Source organism: Zootermopsis nevadensis, unplaced genomic scaffold (assembly GCF_977971745.1).
Source record: "Zootermopsis nevadensis isolate Lab colony 2312 unplaced genomic scaffold, Znev_1.0 Znev_ptg000018l, whole genome shotgun sequence".
In the NCBI taxonomy this organism is placed as follows: domain Eukaryota; kingdom Metazoa; phylum Arthropoda; class Insecta; order Blattodea; family Termopsidae; genus Zootermopsis; species Zootermopsis nevadensis.
In genome coordinates this window covers 3,178,080-3,204,805 of record NW_028259150.1, presented here as the reverse complement: position 1 = coordinate 3,204,805, position 26,726 = coordinate 3,178,080, and the positions used below count along the sequence as shown (strand labels likewise).

Here is a 26,726-nt window from a genome sequence, read left to right as displayed (position 1 = left end):
ATCCGAGGCTTGGTTAATGTGTTCGTAACATAGCTTTTTTTTCTTTTTTTCCCCCCAGGTGAAAGGTTGTTAGCCTTACACCCAACCCCCAAACTGGAGGACCAGGGTATCACTCTTTGTCTAGCGCATCTCCTTAGACCTGTCCGGCTTGGGTGACCCTACCATGAGCCGAAGCTCCGGCCGGCATAGCCCTAAGGGTCATTTGAGCACGCAAGCCTCCTCACCCGGCAGATTGCCTTCGACAAGGTGGTGATACCTTCGATAAGGTAACAAACACATATGTATTTATATTTATGTGTCTTCATTTTATTCTTCTTCTAGCACCATCCTCTCTTCTTGATGTCTTCTAGTACCTGGATAAACCATCTTGTTCTTGGTCATCCCATGGGTCTCTTACCATTAAATTTTAATTCTAATTCCCTTCTTGGTAGCCTTGGCTTTTTTATAAACAAAGTATCTTTGTAATGTATATAAATCTAATTTTAAATCATTCCTTCAATAAGTTTAAATATATGTTAAATTTAGGCAAAAGGGTGGATGGACAGGACTTCCTTATTATATGCTTAATTTCAGCACTTCATGCACAGAATGCAAGTATCTTGTTTCATTTAAGAAATAAAACAGAGATTCTGTGTGCAAAAGTTTGGTTCACTGTTCAACTATTAAACTGGCTGCTTCAAAATCAGAGCAACAAAAATAAACCGTCAATGCTGTTGTTCCGGGTGTGACACAGACTCATGGGGAATTATCATTTTAAAGCCAATACCATTTGTATCTTCTGTCCTGAAGATGGAGACATTGTTTTCCCAAACACTGGTATCTACCTATGAGTCTACACACCATCATCATAACCCAGAAGAGCACATCTTTACAGCCTCAACCTCAACTCTAACAATAAATGGTTTTACCATTCATCTCTCTCAAAACCAGATTAATGTTAAAATAAATGCTTATTCACATATCACAACCCTTTTATTTTGTGAGATTTCAAGTTCTCACAGTAGGAAGTATGAATATTACTGTCTTCTGGAATGTTGCACTATGTAGTCTCAAAGAAGCTGACCAACATTTCAGAGGTGCTTACTGCCTCCATCATCAGAGCAATTATTGACATGATGGAGGCGGAAGCACTATGAAATATTGGTCAATTTTATCAGATTACACAGCACAATATCCCACAAGACAGTCACCTTCCCCTTATTTTGTATTGAAGTACAATGCAAATATTGAATTATGGCCTCATGATCATAGGTCTTATATTTAAATTCCATTAGGTGAGCCCTAGTGAACATAAACTTGATACAGACTTACTCTAAGTTCATTAACAAAAACTTGAAATCCAGCACATCTATACTCACATCTTTCTCAAGTTTCATAATAACAAATTCAAGCAAGAAGCACATGTAGTACCCAGAATGCAGACCATGCCAGACTGCAAGGAACACAAGTGCCGCTGCCTGCGAGATATAGCGGTTGCCAAGGAACTTCAGGCGTTTGTATACGTATCTGTAAAAAAACGGAGTGGTCTGAAGCTGTGACACATTATACCTCACTGAATGATAATACACCACAATTTAGCTTTTTGAAACATCATGTTAATTTTTATCTTTTCTCACAGAAATTCACGTTTCATAAAATAAAATGAGATTCTTGTATTATTGTACTAATCCTTTCAAGCTTGGGGTGTGTGAAGGAACAGTGTTCTGTGTGCATAACTTTCTCTAACATAAATTCTAATTTACTCTTTTAAGAATTAAAAATACTTTCTGCTGATCTGGAATACTTACAAAAATTATAAAAATGAAAACTATTGCTACACTCCGATAATTAGTATGGAATGTAATTATAATGCCAGATATCTTTGTGTTCTGGGTCATCATGCACCAGCCACCTGTTACTTCAAGCAAAATATTTGCCAACTTTAGTTGTCCTTCAGATGCTAGTATTCTGGGTTGTTACGCCATGTGGACTTCTAGGTAAATACACTTTTGAAGAAACATACTGCCTGTCTTAGTAATCTGACTGCTCCTTACTTAAAGCCTGCTGCCTGCCAATTTTAGTTACATACTGCACCAACTACTAGCATTAATGTCGAAGCATTGATATTTATATGTACCTAGTAACTTAATTATATTAATAATCTTAGTTCTGATATACCAATACTTAACAGCCTGTATCAATACCATAATCGCACATAATAAAAAAACGTTTTATGCTACATATTCACTCCACATCAGCAAGTTACACTTATTTCTTGCAAATGATCAGGCCATCTTGAACATATATATTAAGTAAACCAACTACCTAGTGTTATTCTGAGGTTACAAATAAATTTTTGGCTTATAATTCGAAGGAAAAATAAGTAAGGTTAATACACAATATAAAAATTAATATTATAACCTCTTTATGAACATCTAAAAGTATTTCAAAGTACTACTATTATTAATTTTCCTGTTCTTTAGTTTTTGTGCTGCATAAGAACAAATTCATATTTTATGACAATGAACACAAAAGAGCTTTATACTTTCAAAACAACACAGAAATCAAATGAGGCTTAACTACAACTTCACACCCACACCAGTCAACAGAAAAACACAAAGTTTTGTTTCAAATGACCCAGGTGATTGTTGTTGTTGCTGCACACCTCTGCTAGATACCACTCATTTTAAAAATGTCTACACCACAACAGGTGTATTGGTGTGTTCTGCAGTTAGCAAAGAAAGTCTCTAACAGTTGTGCAACGTGTAATTCACACACATGGAAGCACCCAGCCTCTGCTGCAATCTATGCCAGAGTTTAGGCAATGAATCACAACTGCCATTGCTTCCATCATGCACAAAGTTTTTGACAAGTTGGATTACCATCTCGACATCTGCTGTGTGACTGGAGGAGCACATACCAAATCTCTGAGAGATGTGCACAAAACATTTAGAATTTATCTACCAACTGGTGTAGATGTAAAGTTCCACATATGCCGCATTTGTTTTCTGTATCATTTTGAAAGTTTTTTTTGTGCTCACTTGGTAAACGTCTGGAAAATGACTCATGACTTCAAACAGAAGATCATGAGATAAAGAGTATTTTTACAATATTCATTTCTCATCAAGGAGTTAATTCTGAAAATTTTGTGTTCAAAGAAGCATCATGTTATATTATATTAAAATATTAAAAAATTAAGACAAAATCTATATTAATGCACTTTAAGAAAAAGTTTATGATATGAAGTCATTTATCACATCTTTGTGATGTGTAAGTCACAATTACAGAATTGAAATGCACATGTAAACAAATAATTCATCTACATAAATTAAATAAACACACTGTTAATACCTAATGGCTGTTCAAACATGTGAACAGAATAAGGTAATGATACACAGTGAGGATATTTGGTAGCTATATCATTAGAACTAGAAAACATGACAAATGATACAGCGACTGCACATAGCAGAAAGGCCATACCATACTGCCAAATATCCTCACTGTACAAATATGGTAACAGAGAACGGAAGATCCCACACACAATGCCAGATAGTATATATACTGGGTAGTGAAAAAAATACTTTTTTAAAAACAATGGCAAAAATGAACATAACTAAGTTTGTGGACAAACGAGTTTATTCATTTTGATTGATTTGTTACACAAACTTATTTATGTGCTGCACAACTTACACAGTTTTAATTCAAATCCATTAAGCCATTCACATTTACCATTGTTTAAAAAAACATAACTTTTCTTGTGCCACCCAGTAATTCACAGTACAAATATCCAAATAATGTGAGATAAATTTTGTGAAAAGGTTTCTGAAAATTAGAAGTGGGGGGAGAAGTGTTGAGGGAATTCAGACCCAATGTAAAACCATTACCTCCTACATCTGGTAAACAATTGTCATAATGTACAGTTTATTTCAGTGTATGTAATTCTTGATAGTTAATTTTGCCACACATGAAAGTTTCTTAGTTTCTTTAGTGGTAGAAGTGGAAGCCTACAGACATTCAACCAATTTTTAGATTGTTATTTTTAAATAAAACGACAGTTGTCCACAGGCCCATCGCTAGTTCATACACACTTTACTTATGATAAAAGTTGAGATATTAAAGTTAACTGAAATATAATATGCCTTGTTTCTCTCTTTATATTATCAGTAAATCTTTCAGTGAACCCATATTAAATACCTGTTGAAATAGCCTCCACTGAAGGACACATGAAATCATAAAGCAATGTACGTAGTTACATGTTATGCACACATGACCTAGAGTTCATAGTTCAGCAACAGAGAAACATGCATGTATTAATTAAACCAGGAAAGCACTCTAGACCTGCATCTGTAACAAACTTCGCTGTTAATGTAAACCTGAACTTCAACTGTTTCTCAATTTTCAGACTCCTACCATTCCTACTGCTGTAACATTAAAATAGGTTTACTGACTGCGCCACCCAGTTGTTGGTATTGATGTTGAATGAGGTGATGAAATGGCCAAATTTAGTGGCTCCCTCGAAGACTCGAAGTTTAACATTGGCACAGCCATCCCACCGACTTTTGCCTGACGAGTCCTTGCCATTGTATGTCAGACCTGCTGTAATGCACACACCCTCCGAGATGAGCCAGCAAGAAATATACTTGTATAATGTTATCTTGCCCCACAAACCCAATGTTAAACATCGCTTCCAGAATGGTAGTTCCTGTAACCAAACATAAAATAGACACACTATACATGCACCTGTTAATCAAATTTTATAATTATCAGAATAATTTCACAGAGCAGAAAGAATATAATGTGGGGCAAGGAACCTCACTATCAAGAGGAAGAACTAGATTGGTTCACAGAACAAGTAAACCAGGAAAAGAAAAGCGGTCCTCAAGAAGCAGGTCCAGTTGGAACCAGAAATGTGGGTTCTGCTGTCCCAGTCAGCATATGACAAAAGGTGCCTGGAGATACCTTGCAATCAGCAGGCCATGAGAAGAAAACACCTAACTAGGATCTCTGGCCATGGTTACACCAGATATGCTCAGGCAGCTGTGAACTCAATGAAAATGTCCATCATAGATGACCATTACCTGAAGATGCATTACTGTAGATAGGCTGGACAAATCAATGGGAAGTGTGAGGACGGAGACTGCCATGCTTCTTAAAGTGGATGTTGTCTATTCCATAAATTTCCTGTCAGGAGGGGCAGCATATGTTGTGTGTGTTGATAACTGAGCTTCGGAATGGATAATAGGAGTTATTCCACCGCTAAGCAACTGGGATGGAGCAGTCTGTGACTTATGCAAATTAACTCACTTCCAAAATTTCAAAGGGTGGCAACATGGATCCCTGGACAGGGCTGCCATCCTTGAGAGGTTAAAACTGTAGAAACCAGGTTTCAGGACAAACCTATGGTAGGTCTAACAAGTGGTGGTCAGGCTCCCCCAAAAGAGTCCCACTAGTTTGGGGAGTGGATTACATCTCAGTCAAGGCTCTCAAGAATCATAATTTCAAGCAATTTTACAGTATGTAGCAGGCAATCCTTTCAGTGTTTATGAAGTTTCTGTTATTTTAGCCTATTACTATCTATAGGATCTATATACATGAGCACATCTATATACACTAAGACAGGCAGGCAACTTTGTCAGCCCTTCACGCAATGAGGGTGATGTTGAAGCTTGTCTGGGAATATCCACAAGCATTGCGTACCCTATCCAAATGGAACAAGGTTACACTCCTCTGGGTCCCTCCTCACTGTTGTATTCAGGGTAACAAGGATATACAGGTAAACCTCAATTTACGCCGGGGATGCATTCCTGGACAAACCGGCGTAAATGAAATTGGCCTAAATTTAAACTCTTTTTAAAATGTAAATCAATGGGAAGTCAATGACATGCGTTCCCGGCACCCAAACATTGACGACTTAAGTTCCTCAAAAATTGACTTCGCCTTATCCGTGACAGCAATTTCAGTCAAGGGAATGTTTTTTCGATTCATGTCATCCACCCATAGCAACAGTAATTTCTCCATTCTTTCTAAAAGTTTACTTCTGCTATAACTCACTTGCGTTGCACTTACTCTCGTAGCCTGTTGCATTGACCATTTTATTTTATTTGAATTTTTTATTATGGAAGTCACAGTGGAAGGAGGCAACTTCATACTTCTGCACACATTACGACAGGTATCACCACCTATTCTATGAATTACGTCCATCTTATCTTCTAACACAATAGACCTATGCTACTTTTTAGCAATACATTCACTTCTCTTACCAGACATGGTGGCTCTTCTACAATTTATAAACATAAAACAGTTGCTACTGCAGAATAGTGGTCAACAACAACACAAACACGTTTAGCACACAGTTTTCAGGACATTCAATGTGTCAACAAGAAGCGAACTGAGCGCATTTTTCCTTACTCCCTTATCAGGCTGAATGCAAATGACTCCCGTGAAGTGTGACCAATGCTCACGTGACTGTTGGACAATGTTGGCGGATTTTTAGGAGATTATCTCGCAACTACTTAGCAATGAATGCAGAGGTGACTGTATTTATAATTTTTATTCAAAATCAGCGATGTAAGAATTACGATTTAGTATAAGAATCAGTATGAGAAACATTGTATAACATCATAAATAACAGTAAAATATATTTTTTCACTTTCTGACTTGCTGGTTTCAAAAGCGGCGTTATTCTGAATCAGCGCAAATCGAGGTTTACCTGTATATGCTTTGGCTAGGGAGAGATTGAGCACACCATTTCTTGGATTTCTTCATCCTGAACCATAATGTGTTCATAGGCTTAAGGTTTAGAAGTAGCTGAAGGAGAGGCACTCCAAGCATTGGGCTGCCACACCATGTTTGAGGCAATCAAAGCTCTTCATAGGAAGACCTGATGAACTGTCTAGGGACCTAATGGCCATAAAAAATGCAAGGTGGTAGCAGGATTGTTAACTGGCCATAGCACACTGACGTAGCACCTACATATCACGGGCCTCTTGAAAGTGTTATTTGCAGGAAATATGAACAGGAGGAATCCTCCCTCAATAACACTCTGTCAATGACCAGCATTGTTGGCTAGTGATAGATTAGAGATAATTTGCTATGCATGGTTAAAGCTGGTTAATATTAGGATGACCTCAGGTCAGTTAAGGCTCTAGCAGTGCATTCAAGAACTCTTCTAAGGGCCTTAACTAGCTCAAGGAAGCACAATGGTCCTAGCAGTGGTCTGAGTGCCTAGGAAGGCTGAAGCTGTCCCCACCAGATCAATACTAATATCAATCTTAATCACTCCACACAAGAGTTTTAAATTTATTTCAAGATTCAAAAAGAAAAAATTCCCATAATTGCGAATAAAATAACCAATGCACTCATATAAAATCGCCTTACTACCCACTGCCCTTAAAAATGGCATGTATCGTCACATCATGAAGTGTTATTTAAGCAACCACCAGACTTAAAATAGTTACACAGGCCAGTCAACAATATTCTAATTCCTTGACTGGCAGGTGAGGAGAATGAATTCCATGATAAGGTCTTTCATAAGCAGTTTATAATTATTTAGCTAGTCAAGATATTCTCTGCTGTTACTGAACCTCACAACAGTAAAACATCTAAACTATCCAGAGTTAAGACATGGTATGCAAAATATATTAATTCAAATAACAATATCTTATCCACGTTTCGAACTACTTAAATCATATTACTTTTCCTGACTTTGGTGTAAAATATCAAAAATTGGTCAGAAGTCTGCTAAACCCTCCCTAAAATACTATTTAAACTATAACAGCAAATAAATTGAAAGACCAAGAGTCTTTATAAATAAAATTAAATTTGTTTCAACTCACTGATCTGGATTTCATTTGTATTAACCAAGAAATTATTTATAAATCATCTGCAGAACTGTCCTACACAACCAATGATAAATATCATCACACACATTATGCTATATGGCCTATGTCTTAATTTAATTTATGATCAGAGTATAAGCTGCAAAGCTAGTGACAGATGTAAATGATTCATATGCTAGGAAAATTCTTAAAATTTCAGTAAAATGATACTGAATACAAAATGAGGTGTGAAGCTTACCTGAAACTCTTTACCCAGTAAGTAAGAATCAGGAAAGAATAATATTCCAACTTGGTACAGGCCAAGATACACAAAACCAAGACCTCCTCGCTTCAATCCTGGTACTAAACAATTAGGCAGTTCGTCAGTCTGGAATGTCTAAAAAATACACATATATATGAAACCACTTGTTAGAGGATGATGGTTAATAAGGTTGGAGAGTGATATAAATTAATTATTCAATGTAGAACTCAAAAGTAATGTGGTAAGAGAACAGTACAGACAGTCCTCCCTTTATGAAGATTCACATTATGAAATTTCACTCATGTGAACTTTTACAAAGAAGTGTATACCCTCCACCTGGCTTGTCACCTGAATGCAAACCCACTCATTGAAAATCTTCTGAATAAAACTGAACATGTGCTAATGAAAATCAATTAAGCTAAATGAAAAGAAAGAAAGAAAAATGTTTACTTTCCCATTTTTGTTTATAGGACATGCCTGTTTTATAGCATATGTAGTAATTTTATGCATTTACACTGCCTGTATGTTTCATTTCAGGCAACAAAACTATCAACTAAGAAGTTGATGGTTGATGCTAATAGAAAGTTCTAACCTCTGAAACACACAGATGCACATGTTATTTAGTAAGCAATGCTTTGCAAACTTCAGTCAACAAGCAACAACACAAACAAGAACACTGCTGTACCTCTACTTCATCTCTGAAAATTCCAGCAACAAAGTCTAAGTATCTTCTCATGGAAAACTGCGGGCCAACCAGGAAACTTGCTGGAAAATACGTGTAACCAGCAACCTCAAGCAGAGATGGTATCTTGGACAGAGCTTTCTTCTTCTGTTCTTGGGAGAGTTCTTCCTGTACATAAAAAATTCTGTTATAGCATTCTATTTGTGCACACATATGCATATAGGCATGCACAAAGTATGTAGAAAAGAAAAATATTTAACACAGCAAGACAAATATGTTACACAGTTAAGAGATTTTTACTCTGTCCCTAAGGCCCCCCATACACACACAGTTTGGCCTTCCGATCGACCTTACAGGCAAAACTGTCACAGTTTGCCCTCTCCCTTCCCTTCCCCATACACGCGCAAATAAACCGGCAGGCTGCATGCCACAGTCACAGTCTTCCAGCCTATGTCGCCGAGTGCAGTGCAGTCATGTTTAGTTGTTAAAACATGTCTACAGTTGATGAACTGTTTGCATATGCAGCTATTATTAATTTCTCTGCATAAATCCTTTGTTCATTATTTCCTAATGCTCGTAATTTGGCAGCGACATTTTTTGCAAAGAGGTCAAATTTGTTCCGCCTGTCATGTGCTATGTCCTGCAAGCAGAACTGAAGGATTTCCTACAGTCCAACAGTCCAAACGATTGGCCGGCCGGCCGCACCACACACATGAGTTTTGCCTTTCAGTCTTCAACTGTGCAGGCCAAACTGTGTATGTATGGGGGGCCTTAGCCTGAGTTTTCAGTGCAAATTCAGAGCAAACTGGAAAATCAAATTACCTTAAAGTTGATAGAAAGAAGTTCACATCGGACAAAATCATATGAGTGGACAGTTTTGCATAGCCTATGTCTTATTTGGGGCATATGCTGTTCAAAAATGCATACCAAACATGAAAATAAAGCAGGTGGGTTGAGAAGAAATACTTAATCTTACAGCACAAACTATCAGAAGCACAGATCGATACAATAGAGTTAATAAATATATGGAACTTACTTCTAACTTCTTCCCATCAAAGAGATCAAATGCTAAACCTATTAACCGTAGAGTGAGTACACACTGTGGCATACTCCATTTAATATCATATGTTTCTGTGCCAGTCATATAATAACCTGAAATCAAAATTACTATACAATAAAAGTTACACCCTACTACCATTCATTATAATATATGGGACTAATTGATCTATCAGGGGGCAGAACCTGACATAACATGGTTTCATCAAATAACTCACAGACTGTGTGTGAGTACTGTTTTGATAAGCTGTACTTCACCTTACAACACAAAAATTATTAGAAGCACAGATTAGTTACAATATTATATAAAAAGTAGCTTGGGTATGACCCAACACAGTAAACTAGTTTCCATATTTTTAAGGTGGTAGTACAAGTGTGAATAATCAGAGCCACAAGAAGCACAGTATTCATCTTGTGTCCAGCTTAAAAAAACAGTACAGAGTGTCTGGAAAAACTTGACTAAAAATATAATTTGTGGATAATAGATAAACACATATCACTCATCATTTTTCCTGTTTTTTATGTCTATATGTATACCACTACATGGAATGAGTTTTACTATATTCAAAACTTCCTCATTTGGTACATTTTTAAATAAAGTGGTGATATTTAATGACCATCATTTTGTGGCCTGGTTCTAATTTTAACATTTTCAATTTATTTCTGCATTGTAAAGAATTTCTAATGTTATACAGATATGGTAGTCCCAAATTCTATCCAATCCAATTTGCCATGAAGAAATTAGATTAATAAAAACGTTTATGACCATTAATGTACAAATTACATACAGTACCAACAACACCATAAAAATATTTGTAGAAATAAGAAACAGGTCTCTCTCCCCCTCTCCCTCACACACACACACACAAACATATAAATAATTTTTGTTGTATTTATAAACTAAAAGGTCTGCATTACAACAGTTACATTAAAAAAACTTCAAGTAATTTAACACCAGACTAGGAGCACATTAGAAACATGGTATAATTATGAAAAGTCATGGTATGAAAAACATATTTCAGATAATCAGGAAGCATGTGGTTCAATTGGGGATATCGTAGATTTATTAAAAGATGAAACTACAAGCATCAACATGGATGCACAAGACATTAAAATTATAGAAGCAGGAAACAAGGACTGAACAATGAATAACAAATCACAGAGGTCAATGTTTCATTTCTGCTTGCACTGGCAAAAATGGTTAAGAAGGAATGTTGGTAGCAATAAAGCTAATAAATCTATAAACCAACAGGATAGGGTATAAAATAGCCACACAGAAATGAGGCAACATAGCCACAATCCAATATGAGAAGACCATGATTCATGGCAATGAAATGAAATGACTAGCAGTATGTTGTGCAACATAATCTTGTAAAATATTAAAGAAAAATAGGACACAAAATGCAACAAATACACCAAATGCAAAACTGAACAAACATTGATTGTGGTAATTCAACATAACAAGACAGTTTAACACACAAAAAATATATGATTTTACAATTACTATGCGCAAGTCAACAAGCTAAAGTGAGATACGTTCACAAACAGTAATACATATTAAGACTTTTAGTTATTTTAACACAAAGTTTCAAAGGACTACATAAAACAATGTCTTGTAAATCAAAAGACAGTAAAGGGCATATTGCAACACTGATGATTTTCTTTCAATCAATACAGATATGCTGACATGGTCAATAGTGATAGTGAAAAAAGTGATTAGACCAATATTCATTTCTGTATCCATTTTGTTGTCATTTGAGGCTACTCACCTGCTAAAAGATAGCCCATTGTGAATATAAAGATGCATATGACAGAGATTAAAGTACCACCAATGATTTTCAAGACACCATATACAACCAGCACAGAAGCAACTGAGTGTAAAACTTCCCAACCTGAAAGACAGAAGATATGTAAAAAATTAAATTAATTATTAATGTAGCGTTATTAGTAAGTGTATTCTAACTTGTTTCTCATCCTTAGTAGGATCTATGGAACGCACATTAACTATTTATCTACACACCCAGCTAGCCACCTGTCTTTAAAAACTATATATATATGAATAAATAAATGAAAAGCACAATTGTTTAGAAACACCATTAATTCCTATTGTGTCATTAATGATGGACATCATAATGCTTACTAAATATTAATTTTAACACTTCACTAGACTCAACTCTAAAGGGTTCTGACAATAGTGGATTACACTTAAAATTTCATTGTCTGGACTTTTTCCATCATCCTTGTTTAAAAAGAAGAAACCATGATGTTTCACAAACTGGCTCTATTTCCATCTTCAGGCAAGCGGTACCTGCTCAGCTGGGTCTGTAGTCTCCGTCACTGGACCATTGGTTTCTTCTATTTAAACAAGGATGATGGAAAATTCCAGACAATGAATAATTTTAACTTCACTAGACTGTTTATAAAACTCATACATCAACAAACTTTTTGCCAGTGACAGTCAACAGCCATCCAGCTTCTCAGATGATCATAATGCCCAATGTTAATGAAGGTGCTCCATCCTCAGATAATGGAAGGGAAGTCCCTCCTGACTAAAATCAATCATGTCTGATGGAAATGTGTATTTTACTTGGTTTCAATATTACAATAATATGGTAAATTCACTTTATTATAACAGCTTCTCTCTGTGCTATTTCTGACAATTGTACTGCAGTTCTTACAAGCCTTTAAATCTTTACATGAAATGCAAAGATTAAAAAAATATTTTTAAAATACTAAAATGCATTGAAATAATTCATGACAGGCACAAAACTCAGTGCACATTAGCTACTATGCCATTCCTTGGCAGCACATCCATTAATACACACAACAAGTAAGCAAACTTTTTACTTTGCTTATTTACATTCTAACATATCATATCATGGAGTTTTTTTCTGGGGAAATTCAACAGACAATAATAGAGTATTTAACATTTAAGCAGTCTGGAAAATAATGAAAAAGGAAACAGGGGAATATTCTGCAGAAGTAGTGACCCCATTAATAAAGACAAATGATAATGTCTACTATAAAAATTTCTGATTCCCCGTTGTCGTCAACCTATTTGTCGTCAAAAATGACGTCATCAACAATGTCAACACAACAATGCCGAGTAAACAAATAACGCTTCACAACAAGGAAATCAAAGAATATCAAGTCAGTCGCATTATCACTGCTCCAGAAGCAGCACACCGCTTTCTTGAATATTGACTGACAGTTGGCCTAAAACATCAGGAAAGTGAAAGAAGAAGTTATCAAGTATTTGAAGTACCAACTCCAACAAGGTAAAGTGATACTCGTTCGATATATTACGATTATGAAAACTATTATAAAAACTGACTTTATGATCGATTTTGAGACGAAGATTTGCAAGGGTGGGGCTGGACGTAAAAGGTTGACTGAACAAGAACTGTTGGCCTCTGAACAGCGACGTAAAGAACTACAACATCAGACCTATTTAAGAAATAAAGAAAATCGAAAGAAGACTTATATTGATAAATGTAGAAAATTGACTGACCTAGAAAAGTTGGCCTCTGAACAACGACGTAAAGAACTACATCAGACCTATTTAAGAAATAAAGAAAAGCGAAAGAAGACTTACATTGATAAATGTAGAAAGTTGACTGACCTAGAACAGTTGGCCTCTGAACAGCGACGTAAGAAACTGAAATATCAGACGTATTTAAGAAATAAAGAAGAGCGAAAGAAGACTTACATTGATAGACGAGACCATATTAACGACACACGTAGAAAAACTTATTCGGTAAGAACAGAGGAGAAAATAAAACAAGACGCTGAAAAGGAAATTATTAGATATCAAAGTAAATTAGTAATGAAGAACCAAGAAAGACTGCTAATAGCAGCACATTTTAACAACGACGAACATCAACAACATTATCTCGGACCTATGAACTATGACTGTATTCATTGCAAAGCGCTTCACTGGCTTGATGAATCGACTCAACGTTCCAGTAAATCGTTTTATGATTGTTGTGCACATGGAAAGGTTGTGCTTGATTCGTTGCCTGAATACCCTGATGAACTTAGAAAACTCTTTTCTCTTCGACATTTTCGCAACAAATGTCGTGTTTACAACAACATGATGGCATTCGCATCATTTCAAGCGAATCTCATGGACTTCGGAATTAGTCGATCAGGGCCATATTGTTTTAAATTGCATGGCCAAATTTATTATAACATGAATGCGGCATCTTTTCCGAAAGATAATGAGAATGCAACTTTTGGTCAACTGTTTATGATCGACGAAGAAGAAGCCGTCAAACAAAGAATCGAAAATGCACGTCGGAATTCGAAAGGCGACAACAAAGATGACATCAAAGAAGAAATTGTCACGAAATTAACTAATATAATTTCGCGCATTAACGTCCACGCAGAATCCTATCGTATGATGAACTACCAATACAAGCTTGAAAAAGAAAACGCTGAGCGTAACAACGAGTCTAAACCGGAGCTAAAGTTGGTTATGTCGATGCTTCCTGGAGACGACAAAAACAGGTACAATCCAAAATGGAGCAATGACGTCGCTGTTGTGTGTCCTAAAACCGACGACGGTGACATTCCTGATTCGTATGTTGTTGTTTATAGTACAAAGGAGCAAAGACTCAAACGTCTTTCGACAATGAATCCATTCGTTGAACCCTTTGTCTATCCCCTTTTGTTTCCTTACGGCACAATGCAATGGCATAAAGACCTCAAACTGAAAGATGCTAAAGTTCGTGATCGTCTAACAAGAGGAATGTTCGCTCGCTATAGAATCGCTATTCGCGAAAACGAATTTAATCCAATCACAAGAGAAGTAGATAGTTGACTAGCCAAGAACTGTTGGCCTCTGATCAGTGACGTAAAGAAGTAAAATATCAGATTACAGGAAGTGCTCCGAAAGGATTAGCCATCGTTGTCGTCAAAAAATGACGTCATTAACAATATCACCTTATATTTGTTTATACACGGGTGTTAGTTTAGTGTCTTACTCAAGATTTTAAAACTCAACCAACCCGCTTCGGGGGGTTGGTCAAGTGTTTAAACCCCCCATTCGGGGGGGTTAATTTAGTTTCTTACTCAGGGGTTAAAACACTTGAATGAGACACTAAACTAACTCCCCTTTGGGACTAACCAAGGTTGGTTGCGTTTTACAAACTTGACCAACCCCCCTAGGAGCTCCGAAAGGAGCGCCCTGCTCTAGTATTAAAAACTTCTAAACTCTTAACAAATCATTTCAATGCACACTTTAAAACAATTATAGAAATAATAAACAATGAAACTACAACCATAACAAAAGAAAATTCAACAATATACCTTATTCAGATAATTCCTAAAACCTTTCCAAACATAAATCTTATGCCCACAATAGTAAATAAAATTAAGAGTATAATAAATTCTCTCAAATCAAAAAATTAACATGGTTATGATGAAATATAAACAACTTTACTCAGAAGCTGTGCAGACTTCATATAGAGTGCCTTTAAGTTATCTTGGTAATCAGTCAGTAGCAGTATGAAATTTTCCAGAATGAAGTTAAATCTCTCTATTAGGTGAAAAATCATGCTCTTTACTCTTTCTAGAAATTGTATTAACCTCTTTAATGACTTAAGTCGGTATCTTGCAATATTTCCTGTAGCAAATTTTCATTACTTGGTTGTTAGTAGATTGACTATTTTGGCAAAGATCTCATTTATGTTTGTAAGATGTTTTGATGCCTTTAGTCATCCACTCATTATTTTCATATATATTTTTCAATGTTTTGATGGGGAACTTGCTTCAATATTTTAAAAAGATATTTAGGAATGTGTTGAATTTTTGATCTACATCACAGCTGTTTAATACTGAGACTCAGTTTTTATTACATAGATGTCTTATAAATTCTTTAATAGTGTCTTCATTTATATCTCATTTGTTTCCTGTAATTATGAAAACTGCAGACTGATTCTATATTTTTTTATAACTAGAAGTTGTGCATCACAATCAGACAGCCCACCTATCACCAGTTCAAAAGAAACAGGAACTGTCTATAAAACATTGCCAATGGCAGTATTAGAATAATTTTGAATTCTTGTGGGGAAACATGAGATTAAAAGATGCTAGCAGAGAGTTTAGACATTGTTTGTGGTAACTTTCAGTAAGATAATTAATATTAATGTCGACACAAATGATAAACTCAGCTGTAGGTTTGTAAACATAATTTATATTGCTTTCTAACCTGTTTAAGAAAAATTCAAAATCTTCTGTGGGAGTTCTGTATATAGCTAGGATATATATGTTGGAGTGTTTAGATTCCAAATTGCATAACAGAATTCTATGTCTTGTTCTTTGCAGTGAAGCAGTACATTTAAATGGTTAAATTTTAAATTATTTTTAACAAAAATACTCATGCCTCCTTTTGCCACATTTTATCTGCAGCAACTAGCTCCTAAAGTATAATTTTTACGACTGACTTGTAAGATCTCTGATGTGTCCACTTAAAGGAAGAATATGGGGTGTGAATGTATGATTAATGGACAGTGATAATTCATCAGTTTTGTCTGAAAGTCCTCTAATGTTCTGATGGTATAACACAAAACAAAAAGTGTTAAGCCAGCATTGAAAAATTATCATTTATCTCACTCCAACTCAATGTAAGAATTTACTTCAACTAAAACTTATTAAATACTGTAAACAGTTATTAACAAAGCTGTAATTAATTAATTTGTATTGGTCAGGTTGGTAGTAAAACATCCTAGTGGGTTATGCTGAATCCTGGTTTTTTCTGTACTTCACTTTCCACATAATGTTACTTGAACAACACATTTCGGACCAATGTGGCAATCATGAAATTCAATTCTCTTCTTTGACATGATTGCACTAAGGACCTCCTTTGTACTGGTATTTTATTTGTTGATATACATATAATGATATGTTCCACATCCTTGGCATGTATTATGGAAAATCAATGGAAAGTGAATACATTAAATTCTATTCTATCCAACTCTGAAAATCTGGTCATCCCTTAAAAAGAAGTGGCTGAACACTTACCATAATTGAAGTATCCAATGCTTAAACCACTCACTACAAAAAAGAGATGTTGATATTGAAGTAGGTGTCCATATAATGTGTGCCTATGTATTATAGCTAGTGGATATCCTGAAATTAGATTACAAAAATTCAAATACTCCAACGTGCAGCAACAAAATCATACTATACGTGGTCGAACATGTTCAAGATAACCTCATTAGTGTGTCACACTGCTTCTTTACAAATTCCTTATATTCTACAGGTAAAAATTAATAAATCCATGTGAAATATATGCAATTGTACATTACCTATTAAAACTGACACCAACAAACGCAGTGCTGGCTCCGGGGCTCCTAGTGAGTATGCCAACTGGCTTAATAACGTACCTCTCGACATACTCGCACCATCCATGTTTGATTTTAAAATAAGAAAAATGCCGAGTACGAGATTGATTGAAGCGGTATTTCAAATTTCAGACTCAACAAGCAACGAAAATGTATTTTACACAAAAAACACGGCCATATCATAAACCACGTTTCTCGTCAGAAACGAATAACAACCATCACTACACATTAAATATGTCTACACGCTGTTATACTTGTCTTTAGCCACAATGTACGTAAAATCATATACCATAAGTAATATGAATGCACAGAAACTGTCCTTTGTAAAACGTATCCACGAATGGCAGACAAAGAATTGTGTCTGAACTACTACATGAACCTCAATCCTACATCTCAACATGCACTCTAGACCGTATCACGTACTATAGCTGTCATTTATGGGTAATTCCATTTTACGCTGCGCGCCCTAGATAACCACGTTTCGCAAGTTTTATCGGAACAAGTTTTCTGGTTTTATTACATAATTGACAGACACACTTGTTCAACCGCTTATATAAATTAAATGTCACGTCATAGTACGTACATCATAGGAAGCACGTAAGTGAAATATTGAGCATATTGTCAACTATTCGCATAACGTGCAACATATGAACTTCACATTTGGCATCAGAACAGAGTATACATTCCAAAAACAAACATGAAAATGTGAGGGGGAGAATGTCTTCTAAAAAAATTCTGTATTGAAAACAAAACACTGTAGTGTTGACATTAAAATTTTAGACAGGAATTCCATGGAGAAAGGGTCCACTGTCACACTGCAAAACTGGATCCAAATCAAAGGGCTTTAGTCAATAGGTTCCCTATAACAGGGTACATAACATACTACTGCACTTTAAAATGTAAACAAAGAGTACTATGGGTGACCATCAAAGTATCTGTTGCTTAAATCAACTGTACTAATGTCAATCTCAAATAAAATGTCAAACAAATCAGGCCCACAATAAAGTTAATAAAAGATCTAACAGCAAAGTTGCTTTCTCTTAATATTACTGAATGTAATTTTTCCGGGTTGTACCACCATGTAATCTGGTAGATGTTTACCAACATTTCAGAGGTCCCTGCTGCTTGCTGTCTCCCATCATCAGGGTGATGGACTATACAGTACTACAGCCCAGAAGACAGCAATCTTCATACTCACCACCATGAGAACTTCAAATCATAATCTCCAAGTCCATGCAGAGATGAATAACATCCATGATTCAAGCTCAGAAATTCTGGACATCTTACTAAAGTGTCAGGTCTTGAAACCAGTTCTTGTAAGGGCTAATATACTAATTCATCTTTTGTATAAATAACTGATATACTTTAAGAAAGAAAGATGCTTCTAAAGTATGTGCCTTTTTTAAAAAATAAATTTATCTACAGTCAGATTCAAACACAGAACCTTTAAATCAAAATGCCAATAAACAATATATCATTGAAAAATAAGAGATACCTGCTTCCCTCACACTTCTAGCCTCACCAATGCAGCATAAATAATAACAATTATTAGCTACCTTTTGTCTGTAGTCTGATGACAAGACATGAATATATATTTCTTTAAGCAGGATTTGAGTTTCTCACATCTGTGACTATGAACATGGCTGTCTTCTGAGTTGTAGCACCATGCAGTCTGGTAGTGACTCATCACCCTGATGATGGAGGCAGCAAGGACCTCTGAAACGGTGGTAAACTTCTACCAGACTACACTCACTACAACCCAGAAGACAGCCATCTTTATATATTTAATTTTCTCTGCTTTTACTTCTAGACCAACCTCCTTACAAACATCTACTACAGCTTCTGTATTTTAATTTGTTTTCACCCAATAAATTAAAATCAGGAGCAAAGTGCAGAAGCTGATATATCTCGCTCAATTCCACTCCCTCTTTGTTTTCTTGAACCTCCCTGATGGAATAAGTCAGAACTGTTATCATTGTGCTATCCCGATTAGTTTTTGACATGCCTAAATAAGATAAGCACACCTGCTGATGTAGCAAACTGTTCAAAATCTGGAAGGATATCATAAAATCCCTTTTATAACTGCAAACGTTTTTGTAGATGGCACACTGGATGCAAAAACATTCAAGAGAATATTAATGTATTCCAGAACAATATCATAAGTTATTATGTACCTGTTTTCACCCTCTGTCTCAGAAGAGAAAGCATGCACAGGCATGGACTGGAATCTAATTACAGTAAATAATGCAGCAGATCCTAAAATTATATTTATATACACTTATGCAGTAGTCATTACTTCTGCACCTTGGACAACTTACCATATGAATAAAAAAATGCAAGACTCCTGAATATAACATAAAAATGGAAGTATATTTGTGCACACCTTGCATTGTTTGATCACATTACATAAAATATTATATTATGCCATCATGTTCTTAAACAGAGGTCAATTAAAACATTAAATAACTGCATGAATGTAACACACAGTATGTCAATAACTTATAATTGGTGTTCACACGGAACTACAGCGTGCTGCTATTATTACAGTGTTGTTAACCAGTTTAACAGGCATCAAACTGAAATTCTGTTTAAGAAAATTCTCAGCCACTATATTGTTTACATAGTACAAATGAAAGTCAAAGCTAAATTAGGCCCCAAAACTCAGTTTTGCAAAGCAAATACTATTTTTCAACTGAAGTCAAAGAAAAAGTCATTGAGTTGATAATTCACTGCACTTGGCATGGAATGTGAATTCTTTTGTCACAAATCACCCACAAATTTCAAAACATCACTGGAACTAAAATCAGCTTAAAACACATCCCTATTATCAGAATTATATATATAAAATCTTGTATCATGAGAACTGAAAGAATATATTAATCATCTACAAAATATAACAAATATTCTGAGATGCTATATCTTGGTGAAACTACAAGTGGGAATTGTCACGACTATATGTTTGGCTCAAAAGTAATTACACCAAATACGAAAATGGCCTACAGACGTGTGAAATATGGCATATACCTCTGCACATGTCACTAGTATACTTCTTTACAGTGCAAAAGCATACCCTAATTGCTGATTCAATCGTGGCTTCTATCACAGTCTAAATTCACAGAAGTTGTTTACTACAGTAAGAATAAAAAATTTTGACAAGAAATGCCTAACAATAAATAAATGCATGTCTTTACTTATCAAGATGAGCATGATTATAATGAAAAGACAGGGCATAAGTGATGAACATACTGTAACATCATATGTATGTATTGCTGGTGTTCCACTCACATTTAGGGGTTTTATTCTCTCAATCATCAACGCCTTGTCAATGTGTGACACATTTACTTTAGATTAGAAATTATTCCTCCAACACAACTCTATCAACCTATTAAGAGTTATAACCCTACCCAAACAAGCTACGACAAAAGCAGCATCTTTCTGGAACTAAAATTATCTTTTTGAGAAACAAATTCAGTGTCAGTCAGCATTTGCCATGACTACACTGTATAGACTTTCAAACATTAACATAGTAAATCTGGCCATTCAAAAGAATGTCAAAAATCAAAGTAACTGTACCATGAGGGTGTGCAGAACATGACTACAATGCGAATTCTTTAACATCCTGGAATTATGATTTTGTTTACTGTATGTGGACATTTATAAAGCCTATGTCTGATCTGACTATTTTGGTGGCAGATACCACAAGTTTGGCAATAGCATCTGTCACTTCATTCTTCAATTAGTATACTGTTCAGGTAACACATAAGAAATATCATCCCAAGGGTGGCGGTAGAGACCCTGCTTCAGACGTTTCTGATCCATGTAATGGCCTGCAAAAATATTAATACAGTTATGTTCAGGTCAACAGTTTTTTAAATTGATAATGATTTCCACAATATCACAGTGGACCAGGAAAAACTGCAGAGAGAATATCACCACAATCATCACCATCATTATGATAATGAGATACAAATAGTTCAGCCATGACTATGAGTAAAATGTCCAATGGATATTTATTAGGCATTCACATGCATAGTATTACAAAATTTGACAAACTGAGTTAAAACTTACCAATGAAACCAATACTCCTTCCCAGAACAAAGAGACTATTAATAGCACCCATCTCTATATATTCTTGGGCTTCCTCCCTGTGGTAAAAAAAGACAATGAAATTTTAATCCACAAGCATAGCTTCAACTTCCTATCAAAGATAATACTTGTCATTCAACTTTTAATATTGTATTCTCTCTCTATTTCAGAAACAGATTTTTTCATCTCATTTGGCATGCAGAAATCAGAAAGGTCAGTCATAAAAGTAAAACAAAACTATCAACTGAAGTCAATCACACAAGTTTTCTGTTCTACAAATAATCTTTTCCATATTTCATGAGATCACTTCTCAGCCAAATTCTCAAATTGCACTTGAAGGCCAAGATTTTAACAGACATCCCAGGTACACTGAGAACAATCAGTGATAAAAAAGCACACACACATGCTATAATCATGATTTGAAACCATGATCTAAATATTCATTTGGCCCATAATTGTGTACAGCTTGTGCTCCTTGTGAATGACATCACATGTGTACTTCATTAAAATGATAACATACCTTGTGAAACTGCCACTATGTCTGAGAAGGTCAACAAAAGAAACAGCAATTACACCATCTACATTGAGAATGAGGTTTGGTTTCTTTGATGTGGTGATTTTCTCTACCTCAAGGGCATAATTCAAAAGAGGCTTGGCTGGAAAACTCTCCATTACAAATTCCTTAATAATCTTCACACGCATATCAGGATTGTTAATCTGCAAGATTAAATATCAAGTTCAGATTTAGTTAATATGAATATATGTGATTTTTGCAAGGCTATGCAGAGGGTTTAATATTTATACCACCATTCCTCGATCTTACATAATTATAAATTTTGGCAGATTATATATAATTGTTAAAAACTGGAGACACAAAGAAACAAGAAAAAAATTCTTAAATTAACTACCTAATACATATGAACAGAGAGGCAATAATATTTTAATGATTAGTAAATCAATTTAAGACTTAATTCAACTGGGTCTGCTGTCAGAATTCAACCAAAAGAATCAATATTCTCCCCCCACCCCAAGATGGTGAATATTTTAAGTAACCATTATAGCACTGTATACTTTTATGTGGAAATTTACCAGTATGCCAATTAATCACATATTATTTTAAATTTAAAAATTCTATATCAATATGACCAAATGACACACATGGTAACCAATAGTTCTTATTAATGTTACTGTAGGTTTGTGGATGTCGCTTATGAAATATAATTACAAGGAGTCCTTAATGTCATTACCTGGTTCCTTAAAACTGTGGCTGATAAAAAAAACATGGGAGCAGCATGCTGGCATGTTATGAAGCCAATTTGTTCCAGGGAGGTCATAAACTGAAGCACCAAACTCATTTTTTAGGTAACTAAACACTGATAAAGATTAGCCTTATGACGGTACAAAATCGTCTTGGCCTTCTTCCTTATCAAAGAGGAATTCACATCTCCCTTAGCATAATGATCATAAACGCATAAAACGGCTTCTCCATTTCAAGCAAATTATGTCTCCAAATCAAGGAGTTAGTTTAAATCTTTCTCACATAAAATAATGTTATTGCACTATGTATTGATGTTCACTTACAGATTTAACTCTGTGCCCAATACCCATAATAAGTTGACCTTTCTTCCTCATTGCATTCACAAATTCCATAGGGTGAAGGCCTGAATCATATGCTTCACTGAACTGCCTGGCTGCACCATCCAGAGCACCTCCAAACCTGTCACCCTTGAAGGAAATGGGAAAGCTCACACATAAATGTAATATAACAGTGGAGGGGGACATGAACAAAGACTGCATTTGAACTAAGGTTCAAAACATTTTTATAATAAATACCTTCTTTATTGCTACAGACCACAGATGAGAACAGACACATACATACTCAGTACTGCTATCAGTTAATAGTATGCAGCCCTTATTTCAACCTGAACATTAATAAGATTTATTTTGTATGCCCTCTTCATGCAAGTTGAACTTTTAATTTGGAATGGTATGTTACAATGGTAGGACAAGCAGGCTATGTACTGTGAAGATATATATTCATACAAAGATCCAAGTAGTGACATGGAAGAAATAAGAGATATTTCATTCATATGCATAGTCCTATATTAAATTAAGCATTAATGATTAATTTCAAATCTCAACAAATATTTTAATGCTATATTAAAACTCAAAATAATTCAAGAACAAAAGTTATACTTTTGCAGTCTATATGACTTTGCAGACCTTACTGGTTTGGCCATTGACATTTACTACACTGGGCCGTAAATGATGGAGAAGTTGCATTCTGAGTATAAAAATGAACATGGAACTGTGAGAAAGAATAGAAAAGGGTCAAAGATGAAATATGATCTTTTTGTCTGTGCCTTCCAGAAAAGTGAATCCACAGGGAATGGAAACCATGTCTTTCAAAGGGTCAACCACCTTCTATACAACTAAAGCTTTTTATTTAACAAAGTCTGAAGAAAAAGGAACAAATTATCTGAGAACCTATGATGAATTTTACTAAAACAAAAGTACTTACAACTGTGAGCAGACCTGAGACAAGGGATGATACAAGATCCTTGCCAGCACGAGCACAGACAATAGTATTATGTGCACCTGACACAGCTGGTCCATGGTCAGCCGTTACCATGAGACACATTTCAAAGAATTTACAGACATACGGTGGAAGACAGCGCTGGAACCACAGGAGTGACACTACACCTCCAATTCCAACATCACGCTTCAAGACCTGAAACCAATAAGCCAGAAACACTATTTATTTGCCAAATTACATATTAATCATGTTTTCATATCCAATATTTTATTGAATTTATAACACAACCATTACTATTCACTCCAGAACACCGAGACAATGAAATAAATATGAAACTTTGCGTAACTACCAATTAACAAACTAAAGAACTGTATGGCAATAAAACCTGCAGATTCAACACTGCTACTATCAAAACCCACTACTGGACATAACTGTAAACCAATTTCATCCACCACTCATTCTCACAACCACTTCCCATTACATCTTTCTGCTATCCTTCCATCTCCTTCTCACTATTCCATAATACCATATTAAATGAGGTTTCAACACCAAAATTCTGTATGTTCTTGCCTTCCTCATTCAAGCTACATTATAACCTCCAAGATACCACAATCCAAACTATACAAAGAACCAACATAAACCACAGTTTCTCATTATATAATATCCTAACTTCTCACTTGCTTCATCCTTCTTGAGTCAAAAATTTTCCTGAGCAATGTTTTCAGACATTTGTCATTCATGTTTTTCCTCACAATAAGAAATCATATTTCATAACCATACAAAATAATTAGTTCATATAACTTAATCTTTGATGTTTTGTTAAGATTAGATTAATGTAAATTAAAATATAAAATCAAATTAAACTGTACTGTTAGTAACAGTTATTAAAGAACAGTCACGTAATAACAATTATTTACTCTAAAATTAAAAGTGAAATTTATTTACTGCAGCAAGTAATAGGTTTTGTCCTAGTGTTCTGTTACTGACCTAATTTGCCTCATTACTACTTTCATGTGTTTACATTTCATTAAATTCTACATATTAATCCTAGTCTAACACAAAAGTTCAGCACAAATTCTTTTAACAATTGTAACCCTCACTGTCCAGAGTTTGTACTTCAATAGACTTCACAAATTAGCTAAATATTCTTGCAATGTTTTAGCTGACTTCAATCACAGTGAATTTACATATTTTATTTCATGACAAATAAGGAAACAGAGAAGTTCCTCTTTTAATTTCTATCATTTTCATAACAATTACATTGTCTTATAACACAATAACAAAGAACTTACATCACTTATTGGCATTCCAGCATAATTCAGCTCTTGCCCTCTCTCATCACAGATGCTCGTCATAAATGAAGCTGGTTTGCGAATGAGACCCAGTTCCTGCACGACATATACATCATATATAGTTGAACAAAAACACATACAATATTGTCTTCTGTCACTGTGCCACCTGCACATGAAGTTTCCTGTACATATGACATGTTCTGTCTTTGTGTACTACAAAAATGTAACCCTTTAAAGCTGAAGCTGATCTAAATAATATTTATTTAAAGATTCAGTCCATACCATAAAAACACCTCACCATTACAAAAATCAACTGTCAATGCTGTTTAGGAAAAAAATTGCTTCTTACTCTTTATACAGAATCACAAAAAAACATATATAAACTACATGGGCAAAATGTAAAGTTACAAACTGTTAAAGCAGGCGGTGCATATAGTCCCCACTGTGCTTTAAAGATGTGAAGTATACCTATTTTGGTCACAATTTTATTTTCAATCTCTATTACAGAATCATTGTCATCCATTCATCTTTTCACCAAGTATTTTCCATTCTTGCAATCCTCAGAGATACAATAATCCTCCCTATATCTATGGCCACACTTTCCTGTCTCTGGCATTCGTAAAAGTAGTAACAGACTCCTCTGGCCAAGGAACTGATAAAAAAGAGTTTATAATTAAACCCCCTTCCCAAAGAAAAGCTACCTGCAATATTATAAATATTTCACTATTGGACAGACTTAAGCTTACAGTTTTCCTGTTTAAGAGTAGAATCTCTTCTGTCATGTCAGTGTCATAAGGCACCACTGTGTTCACTGCATGACATATGAAGTACAGAGAAAATACATACCCTGGCCCATGAATAGTCCATGGGAACTGTGGGAGGTGGAACCTCTGGTTCAGGAGTGATAACTCCAGATTGGACTAATCTATCATACACGTCATGAATTATGTCACCCAGGGAGTCAAATGAGTGTGGTACATGTCCACCAGCTTCACTCAGAGCTTTGTTCTTTGCAACAGCTGTCTCCAGATCTGAGTTGGCACATGAACCAGCATGGCCAAACTGAACTTCAGAGGTGAACATTCCTAGAAGGTATAAATAAAAATTATGTACATTATTTTCCTTACTTTTCTAAGTTATTCCAATCAACAACTGAATTAAGGTGCCTCACTTTCCATGGAAGCACTTCACCACAAGTCTCAGAATCCTTCAGTAAAATGGCAATATTGGTTTTAAGACAATAAAAAAGGCCTGCTATGTAATCTTGAAATACCAAGTGTCAATAGATAATTTAATTCTGTAGTGAGGCTCCCCCAAACACAGAACAACATTTTTACAGCAATTATAAATCTGTTAAGAAATTGGTTTACTTATGTAAATTATTCTGGTAAATGGGGGGGGGGGGGGCTGACACTTTGATTAGAAATCAGCCCAGGTCTCCCATTTCCCATGGAACTACCTTACCACACAGCTATGTGCATCTTTTTTAAATATTAAGTTACCTGCATATACTTTTAAAGAAATTCTGGATTCATGAGGTATTATACAGGATAAACATGAAAATAAATAGGCAGAAACCACAATGCCAATATATTTATGTCAGTATCTGAATCAATACCTCTTCTGTGTAAACACTCTATTCATAGATCAATTAACCAGAAATAACCTTA

General features: G+C 35.2%; 3 protein-coding genes across 9 annotated transcripts in view; 1 reads left to right on the top strand and 2 right to left on the bottom strand.

Moving 5' to 3' along the window:
- The window catches only part of nes (lysophosphatidylcholine acyltransferase 3 protein nessy), a 36,342-nt gene extending 18,801 nt beyond the window's left edge, over positions 1-17,541 (bottom strand). For both annotated transcript variants that reach the window (XM_087351119.1, XM_022084581.2), the window contains exons 1-8: positions 17,107-17,541; positions 16,820-16,927; positions 11,566-11,688; positions 9,777-9,892; positions 8,744-8,908; positions 8,056-8,193; positions 4,428-4,681; positions 1,359-1,506 (exon numbers count right to left, since the gene is read on the bottom strand). In XM_087351119.1, the coding sequence (XP_087207245.1) occupies positions 1,359-1,506; positions 4,428-4,681; positions 8,056-8,193; positions 8,744-8,908; positions 9,777-9,892; positions 11,566-11,688; positions 16,820-16,927; positions 17,107-17,209 (1,155 nt within the window). In that variant the 5' untranslated portion in view covers positions 17,210-17,541. The remainder of the gene's footprint in view (positions 1-1,358; positions 1,507-4,427; positions 4,682-8,055; positions 8,194-8,743; positions 8,909-9,776; positions 9,893-11,565; positions 11,689-16,819; positions 16,928-17,106) is intronic.
- LOC110839950 (uncharacterized) lies at positions 12,888-24,182 on the top strand. Of its 4 annotated transcripts, none has more exons than XM_087351127.1 (4): positions 12,888-13,074; positions 18,255-18,458; positions 21,399-21,441; positions 22,422-24,182. In XM_087351127.1, exons 2-4 carry the CDS (start codon positions 18,345-18,347, stop codon positions 22,535-22,537), a joined length of 273 nt encoding a protein of 90 aa, XP_087207253.1. In that variant the 5' UTR covers positions 12,888-13,074; positions 18,255-18,344; the 3' UTR covers positions 22,538-24,182. The 4 variants fall into 4 exon arrangements, with proteins under 4 accessions (XP_087207253.1, XP_087207250.1, XP_087207251.1 ...); XM_087351124.1 differs by lacking the exon at positions 12,888-13,074 and adding an exon at positions 16,951-17,060; XM_087351125.1 differs by lacking the exon at positions 12,888-13,074 and adding an exon at positions 16,966-17,060 and having other exon boundaries at positions 23,599-24,182.
- ATPCL (ATP-citrate synthase) overlaps positions 19,494-26,726 on the bottom strand; it is a 40,145-nt gene continuing 32,912 nt past the window's right edge. For all 3 annotated transcript variants that reach the window (XM_022084576.2, XM_022084578.2, XM_022084577.2), the window contains 7 exons: positions 25,903-26,141; positions 25,057-25,152; positions 23,750-23,959; positions 22,810-22,953; positions 21,749-21,945; positions 21,211-21,287; positions 19,494-20,969 (listed from right to left, as the gene is read on the bottom strand). In XM_022084576.2, the coding sequence (XP_021940268.1) occupies positions 20,875-20,969; positions 21,211-21,287; positions 21,749-21,945; positions 22,810-22,953; positions 23,750-23,959; positions 25,057-25,152; positions 25,903-26,141 (1,058 nt within the window). In that variant the 3' untranslated portion in view covers positions 19,494-20,874. The remainder of the gene's footprint in view (positions 20,970-21,210; positions 21,288-21,748; positions 21,946-22,809; positions 22,954-23,749; positions 23,960-25,056; positions 25,153-25,902; positions 26,142-26,726) is intronic.